An 8,038-nucleotide genomic window follows, 5' to 3' on the forward strand; every position below is an offset into this window, starting at 1 on the left:
GGGCCGTGTCCCCGCGCGTGGGGCCGTGTCCCGGCGCGTGGGGCCGTGTCCCCGCGCGTGTCGGGCCGTGTCCCCGCGTGTCGGGCCATGTCCCCGCGTGTCAGGCCGTGTCCCGGCGCGTGTCGGGCCGTGTCCCCGCGCGTGGGGCCGTGTCCCCGCGTGTCGGGCCGTGTCCCCGCGTGTCAGGCCGTGTCCCCGCGCGTGGGGCCGTGTCCCCCCTCCGGCCCCGCCGCCCCCACCTGCCGCCGGGCCTCGTCCAGCAGCTGGGCCACCAGCTCGCTCTCGGCCAGCGGCATCACCGGGCTCTCGGTCAGCCCTGGGGCGGGGGGGGGGGGGGGGCGTCAGTGGGCCCAGGCGTCCGGGACCCTCCCCACTCCCACCCCCAACCTGACAGGCCCAGGCGTCCTGCCGCCCTCTGCCCTGCCTGACTGAGCCCTTCCCTTGCCTGAGGGGCCCAGGTGTCCGAGGGGCCCAGGCGTCCGGGCGCCTCCCAGCACCCTCCAGGCAGGGCAGGGAGCCCAGGTGTCCGGGGCTGCTGCCTCCTTCCCCCCCCCCAGGGGCCCAGGCGTCCGGGGCTGCCCCCCCCCGAGGGGCCCAGGCGTCCGGGGCTGCCCCCCCCCGAGGGGCCCAGGCGTCCGGGGCTGCCCCCCTCCCCGAGGGGCCCAGGCGTCCGGGGCTGCCCCCCCCCGAGGGGCCCAGGCGTCCGGGGCTGCCCCCTTCCCCGAGGGGCCCAGGCGTCCGGGGCTGCCCCCCCCCCAGGGGCCCAGGCGTCCGGGGCTGCCCCCCCCCCAGGGGCCCAGGCGTCCGGGGCTGCCCCCTTCCCCGAGGGGCCCAGGCGTCCGGCTCACCCTGCAGCAGGCACTCCCGCACGTGCTGGGCCTCGTAGCGCAGCCCGGTGCCGTGGGGGAAGTGGAGGGGCAGCGAGGGGGGGGGCAGCGGGAACTGCTCCCGCTCCCCCCCCACCTCCAGCTCCGTGGGGCAGTTCATGTGGCTGGGGAACTGCGGGGGGGGGGGGTTGGGGCCCAGGCGTCCGGGGCCCGGCACCCCCCTTGAGGGATCCAGGCGTCCGGGGCCTGACACCCCCCCAACACCCACACGGGCCCCAGGTGTCCCCCCCCCCCCCCGAGGGACCCAGGCGTCCGGGGACCTGCACCACCCCCCAAGGAGGGGCCCAGGTGTCTGGGACCCAAACCCCCCCCACCCCCCCGAGGGGCCCAGGCGTCCAGGACCGGGCACCCCCCCTTGAGGGATCCAGGCGTCCTGCACCCCCCCCCCCCAGAGGGACCCAGGTGTCCGGGACCCGAACCCCCCTGCCCATGAGGGGCCCAGGCGTCCGGGAGCCCCAACACCTGCACGGGCCCCAGGTGTCCCCCCCCACCGAGGGGCCCAGGCGTCCGGGGACCTGCACCACCCCCCAAGGAGGGGCCCAGGTGTCTGGGACCCAAACCCCCCCCACCCCCCCGAGGGGCCCAGGTGTCCGGGACCCGAACCCCCCCTGCCCACGAGGGGCCCAGGCGTCCGGGAGCCCCAACGCCCGCACGGGCCCCAGGTGCCCCCCCCCCGAGGGGCCCAGGTGTCCGGGACCCGAACCCCCCCTGCCCATGAGGGGCCCAGGCGTCCGGGAGCCCCAACACCCGCACGGGCCCCAGGTGCCCCCCCCCGAGGGGCCCAGGTGTCCGGGACCCGAACCCCCCCTGCCCACGAGGGGCCCAGGCGTCCGGGAGCCCCAACGCCCGCACGGGCCCCAGGTGCCCCCCCCGAGGGGCCCAGGTGTCCGGGACCCGAACCCCCCTGCCCACGAGGGGCCCAGGCGTCCGGGAGCCCCAACGCCCGCACGGGCCCCAGGTGCCCCCCCCGAGGGGCCCAGGTGTCCGGGACCCGAACCCCCCCTGCCCACGAGGGGCCCAGGCGTCCGGGAGCCCCAACGCCCGCACGGGCCCCAGGTGCCCCCCCCCCCCCGAGGGGCCCCGGCGTCCGGCGCACCTGGGCCCAGCCCCGCGGCCCCCCCACGGCCGCCGTCCCCGGCAGCTCGGCCGCCATCGAGCAGGTGACCTCGGCCAGGCGCCCGGCGCCGAACTCCAGCGTCACCGTCACCGTCTCGTCCACCCCTGGGGGGCCGCCGACCCCCTGAGACCCCCGGGACCGCCCGGACCCCCGGGACCGCCTGGGACCCCCCCGGGACCGCCCGGACCCCCCGGGACCCCCTGAGACCCCCGGGACCGCCCGGACCCCCCCGGGACCGCCCGGACCCCCTGGGACCCCTGGGACCGCCCGGACCCCCCCGGGACCGCCCAGACCCCCCGAGACCCCCGGGACCACCCGGACCCCCCCGGGACCGCCTGGACCCCCCCCGACTCCCTGGGACCCCCGGGACTCGCTGGGACCCTCTGGGACCCCCCAGACCCCCTGGGACCCCCCCGGAACCGCCCGGACCCCCCCGGGACCACCTGGACCCCCTGGGACCACCCGGACCCCCCTGGGACCCTCTGGGACCCCCTGGGACCCCCTGGGACCGCCCAGGGCCCCTGGACCCCCCTGACTCCCTGGGACCCCCCAGACCCCCTGAGACCCCCCTGGGACCCCCCCGACCCCCTGGGACCGCCCCGGGACCCCAACCCCCCCCCAGCTGCCCCCAGACCCCAAGTGCCACCAGGGAGGGGGGCCCCCCCCCATTCCCCCCCATTTCTCCCAGTGCCCCCCCGCGTACCGGTGGGGTGGAGGCAGCCGTGGGCCCGCAGGCGCCGGGGGGGGCGGCCGCCCCCCAGCAGCCCCGTGGCCATCTGCAGCCCGTAGCCGCCCAGGTCGAGCAGGGCGCCCCCCCCCAGCGCGGGGGCCGCCAGGCGCTCGACCCCCCCCAGGGCCAGGCCCAGGCCGGCGCGCAGCACCCGCGGCTCCCCCAGCGCCCCCCCGGCCAGCAGCCCCCGCAGCCGCCCCCAGGCCGGGAAGAAGCGGGTCCAGAAGCCCTGGGGGGGGCCGGGCGTCAGCGGGGGGGCTGGCTGGGGGGGCTGGGCGGGCTGGGGGCACTGGGAATGGGGGCTGGAGGGGGACTGGGAGTACTGGGAATGGGGGCTGGGAGTACTGGGGGCACTGGGAATGGGGGCTGCGGGGACTGGGGGAGCTGGGGGCACTGGGAATGGGGGCTGGGGGGGACTGGGGGGGACTGGGGGCAGTGGGAGTACTGGGGGCACTGGGAATGGGGGCTGGGGGGACTGGGGGGGCTGGGGGCACTGGGAATGGGGGCTGGGGGGGACTGGGGGGACTGGGAGTACTGGGGGCACTGGGAATGGGGGCTGGGGGGGACTGGGAGTACTGGGAATGGGGGCTGGGAGTACTGGGGGCACTGGGAATGGGGGCTGGGGGACTGGGGGGGCTGGGGGCACTGGGAATGGGGGCTGGAGGGGACTGGGGGGACTGGGAGTACTGGGGGCACTGGGAATGGGGACTGGGGGGACTGGGGGGGACTGGGGGCACTGGGAGTACTGGGGGCACTGGGAATGGGGACTGGGAGTACTGGGGGCACTGGGAATGGGGGCTGGGGGGGACTGGGGGGGCTGGGGGCACTGGGAATGGGGGCTGGGGGGCACTGGGAGTACTGGGGGCACTGGGAATGGGGACTGGGAGTACTGGGGGCACTGGGAATGGGGACTGGGGGGGACTGGGGGCACCGGGAGTACTGGGAATGGGGACTGGGAGGACTGGGAGTACTGGGGGGGCTGGGAGTACTGGGAACGGGGACTGGAAGGGACTAGGGGGGACTGGGGGCACTGGGAATGGGGAGTGTGAAGGGGGCTTGGGGGGGACATTGGGGCTCTGGGGGCACTGGGCGGGGGGGGCGGGGGGGGCGGGGGGGGACCCACCTCCATGAGGAAGAGGCCGCGGGCCCGGGCGGCCGCCACCAGCTCGCGCACCTCGGCGGCGCTGACGCCCATCGGCTTCTCCATGAGCAGCGGCTTCCCGGCGGCCAGGAAGAGCCGCCCGGCCGGCAGGTGCTGCGTGTTCACCGTGGCCACGTACACCACGTCTGGGCCCAGGCGTCCGGGTGAGCCCGCGGGGCCCCGGCGTCCGGCCACCCCCCCAACCCGGCACCACGTCTGGGCCCAGGCGTCCGGGTGAGCCCGCGGGGCCCCGGCGTCCGGCCACCCCCCCCCAACCCGGCACCACGTCTGGGCCCAGGCGTCCGGGTGAGCCCGCGGGGCCCCGGCGTCCGGCCACCCCCCCCCAACCCGGCACCACGTCTGGGCCCAGGCGTCCGGGTGAGCCCGCGGGGCCCCGGCGTCCGGCCACCCCCCCAACCCTGGCACCACGTCTGGGCCCAGGCGTCCGGGTGAGCCCACGGGGCCCCGGCGTCCGGCCACCCCCCCCCCACCCGGCACCACGTCTGGGCCCAGGCGTCCGGGTGAGCCCGCGGGGCCCCGGCGTCCGGCCACCCCCCCCCCACCCGGCACCACGTCTGGGCCCAGGCGTCCGGGTGAGCCCGCGGGGCCCCGGCGTCCGGCCACCCCCCCCCAACCCGGCACCACGTCTGGGCCCAGGCGTCCGGGTGAGCCCGCGGGGCCCCGGCGTCCGGCCACCCCCCCCCAACCCGGCACCACGTCTGGGCCCAGGCGTCCGGGTGAGCCCGCGGGGCCCCGGCGTCCGGCCACCCCCCCCCCACCCGGCACCACGTCTGGGCCCAGGCGTCCGGGTGAGCCCGCGGGGCCCCGGCGTCCGGCCACCCCCCCCCCACCCGGCACCACGTCTGGGCCCAGGCGTCCGGGTGAGCCCGCGGGGCCCCGGCGTCCGGCCACCCCCCCCACCCGGCACCACGTCTGGGCCCAGGTGTCCGGGTGAGCCCGCGGGGCCCCGGCGTCCGGCCACCCCCCCACCCGGCACCACGTCTGGGCCCAGGCGTCCGGGTGAGCCCGCGGGGCCCCGGCGTCCGGCCACCCCCCCCTAACCCTGGCACCACGTCTGGGCCCAGGCGTCCGGGTGAGCCCGCGGGGCCCAGGCGTCCGGCCACCCCCCCCCCAACCCGGCACCACCTCTGGGCCCAGGCGTCCGGGTGAGCCCGCGGGGCCCCGGTGTCCGGCCACCTCCCTCCCCCCCCCACCTCTAGAGCCCAGGCGTCCGGGTGAGCCATCCCACCCCCTTGGCCCCAAAACTGGGGAGGACCCAGGCGTCCGAGACCCCCACCCCCTGCGGGGGGCCCAGGCGTCCGGGCGCCGCTCACCCACGTCGGGGTCCTCTGCCAGCTCCTCGTAGCTGCCGTAGGCTCGGGCCACCCCGAAGCGCCGGGCGTAGTCCTGGGCGCGGGCGAGCTCGCGGGCGGCGATGGCCACCGCCTGCCGGGGCGTCAGCTGGGGCCCAGGCGTCCGGGCACCCCCCACCCCGGGACCCAGGAGTCTGGCAGCCTCTCCCCAGCCTCCAGGGGCCCAGGCGTCCGGGCACTCCCCCCCCCCGCCCCTGGGGACCCAGGAGTCCGGGTGTCCCCATGCCCTTGGCACCCCCCCCAGGGGCCCAGGCGTCCGAGGGACCCAGGAGTCCGGGCGTCCCCATCACCTTGCCCCCCCCCCGGGGGCCCAGGTGTCCGAGGGACCCAGGCGTCCAGGCGTCCCCATCACCTTGCCCCCCCGCCAGGGGCCCAGGCGTCCGAGGGACCCAGGAGTCCGGGCGTCCCCATCACCTTGCCCCCCCCCCCCAGGGGCCCAGGCGTCCGAGGGACCCAGGAGTCCGGGCGTCCCCATCACCTTGCCCCCCCCCCCCCAGGGGCCCAGGCGTCCGAGGGACCCAGGAGTCCGGGAGTCCCCATCACCCTGCCCCCCCCCCCCGGGGGCCCAGGCGTCCGAGGGACCCAGGCGTCCAGGCGTCCCCATCACCCTGCCCCCCCCCCAGGGGCCCAGGCGTCCGAGGGACCCAGGCGTCCGGGCGTCCCCATGCCCTTGGCACCCCCCCCCCGGGGGCCCAGGAGTCCGGGGCGCACCACATGCTCCTCGGGGGGGAGGGTCTTCAGGGCCACCAGGAAGTCGTGGCTGATCTTCCCGGCCGCGCAGATGCCCCAGCGGGTGGGGCCGGGCCGGGGGGCCCCGGCGTCCGGGTCAGGGGGGCCCCGGCGTCCGGGCACGGAGGGGCCCCGGCGTCCGGGCGCAGCTGCGGCTCCTGCATGTCTGGGCGGGTCGCGGGGGCGGCGGGAGCCCTATCGAGGCCGCCCCCCCCCCCCCCCCGGGGAGCGTCGGGGCGCGGCCGGGAGCGGGGGCGGGGCGGGGGCGGAGGTCGGGGTCAGAGGTCGGGAGTGGGGGCAGGGCGCCGAGGCAGAGGCCGAGGGGGGAGGGGCTGAAGGCGCCGGCGTTCACCCCTGACCCCTGACCCCGACCCCTCACCTCCCACCCCGACCTCTGACCTTCGACCCCCTCTCTCGGTCAGCCCCACCCCCACCCCGGCCCACCCGACCTGCCCTGACCCCCAACTGCGACCCCTGACCCCACCCTGACCCCCTGATGTGCAGCCCCACCCCCTCGGCAGGCCCCGCCCCCTGCTGACCCCCTGTTGGTGCAGGGGGGATGTGACCTCTGACCTCGCGACCTCTGTCCCCCCCCCCAACACAGGGCCCAGGCGTCCGGCCCACCCCCCCCCCCCGGTGCGACAGCTTCGCCCCCTTCGCCACCGTCTGGGGGGCCCAGGTGTCCCGGCGGGCCCAGGTGTCCGGGGGGGGCCCAGGCGTTCAGGGGGGGCCCAGGCGTTCGGGGGGGGCCCAGGCGTTTGGGGGGCCCAGGTGTCCGGGGGGGGCCCATGTGTCCAGGAGGGGCCCAGGCGTTCGGGGGGGGGCCCAGGTGTTCGGGGGCCCAGGCGTTTGGGGGTCCCATGTGTCCAGGAGGGGCCCAGGTGTTCGGGGGGGGCCCAGGTGTCCAGGAGGGGCCCAGGTGTTTGGGGGGGGCCCAGGTGTCCGGGGGGGGCCCAGGTGTTCGGGGGACCCAGGTGTTTGGGGGGGGCCCAGGCGTTCAGGGGGCCCAGGCATTTGGGGGGGGGCCCAGGCGTTTGGGGGGCCCAGGTGTCCGGGGGGGCCCATGTGTCCAGGAGGGGCCCAGGTGTCCGGGGGGGGCCCAGGCGTCCGAGGGGGCCCAGGTGTCCGGGGGGGCCCAGGTGTTCGGGGAGCCCAGGTGTCCGGGGGGGCCCCAGGTTGTTCAGGGGGCCCACGTGTCCGGGGGGGCCCAGGTGTTCGGGGGGGGCCCAGGTGTCCGGGGGGGCCCCAGGTTGTTCAGGGGGCCCAGGTGTCCGGGGGGGCCCAGGTGTCCGGGGGGGCCCCAGGTTGTTCAGGGGGCCCAGGTGTCCGGGGGGCCCAGGCGTTCAGGGGGGCCCAGGTGTTCGGGGGGGCCCCAGGTTGTTCAGGGGGCCCAGGTGTCCGGGGGGCCCAGGCGTTCAGGGGGGCCCAGGTGTTCAGGGGGGCCCAGGTGTCCGGGGGGGGCCCAGGTGTTCGGGGGGGGCCCAGGTGTCTGGGGGGCCCAGGTGTCCGGGGGGCCCAGGTGTCTGGGGGGGGCCCAGGTGTCCGGGGGGCCCAGGTGTTCGGGGGACCCAGGTGTCCGGGGGGGGCCCAGGTGTTCGGGGGGGCCCAGGTGTCCGGGGGGGGCCCAGGTGTCCGGGGGGGCCCAGGTGTCCGGGAGGGGGGCCCAGGTGTTCGGGGAGGCCCAGGTGTCCGGGGGGGGCCCAGGTGTTCGGGGGGGCCCAGGTGTCCGGGGGGGCCCAGGTGTCCGGGGGGCCCCAGGTGTCCGGGAGGGGCCCAGGTGTCCGGGGGGGCCCAGGTGTCCGGGGGGGGGCCCAGGTGTCCGGGGGGGCCCAGGTGTCCGGGGGGGCCCAGGTGTCCGGGCAGCATGACAGGCAGGAACACGCGGCCGCCTCCCGTGTCAGGCGCTGACGTCACACGCATGTGGGTGGGCGGCCCCCCCCGCCCCGGTGCATTGTGGGCCGCAGTCCCCCCGCCAGGTGCGGGCAGGGCCGATATGCAAATAAGGGGCGGAGCAGGCATGTAAATGAGGGGCGGGGCGGGAATGGCGGCTGCGGCGGGGTG

The 8,038-nt window shown here is 78.9% G+C and overlaps 1 protein-coding gene across 1 annotated transcript; it reads right to left on the reverse strand.

Annotated features, from left to right (window-relative positions):
* Positions 1 to 57: 57 nt before the first annotated feature.
* On the reverse strand, positions 58 to 6,839 carry DHDH (dihydrodiol dehydrogenase). The gene is made up of 8 exons (XM_068929336.1): positions 6,783 to 6,839; positions 5,960 to 6,172; positions 5,210 to 5,321; positions 3,858 to 4,021; positions 2,708 to 2,963; positions 1,984 to 2,108; positions 849 to 999; positions 58 to 316 (listed from the first exon to the last, which is right to left on the reverse strand). The coding sequence occupies exons 1-8, from the start codon at positions 6,837 to 6,839 to the stop codon at positions 183 to 185; spliced, it is 1,212 nt and encodes a 403-aa protein (XP_068785437.1). The 3' UTR covers positions 58 to 182.
* Positions 6,840 to 8,038: the final 1,199 nt, after the last annotated feature.

The sequence above is a fragment of the Struthio camelus genome, unplaced genomic scaffold, assembly GCF_040807025.1.
Source record: "Struthio camelus isolate bStrCam1 unplaced genomic scaffold, bStrCam1.hap1 HAP1_SCAFFOLD_174, whole genome shotgun sequence".
Taxonomy (NCBI): Eukaryota; Metazoa; Chordata; class Aves; order Struthioniformes; family Struthionidae; genus Struthio; species Struthio camelus.

Excerpts from the sequence above, each read along its gene's own strand:
- DHDH (XM_068929336.1), bottom strand. The coding sequence starts at position 6,839 with ATGGGACCCCCAAACGCCTGGGCCCCCGAACACCTGGGCCCCCCCCCG. Across the intron at positions 1,000-1,983 it reads GGCCGCGGGGCTGGGCCCAG|TTCCCCAGCCACATGAACTG; the intron begins GTGCGCCGGACG and ends CCCCCCCCGCAG. Across the intron at positions 317-848 it reads GCGGGAGTGCCTGCTGCAGG|GGCTGACCGAGAGCCCGGTG; the intron begins GTGAGCCGGACG and ends CCCCCGCCCCAG.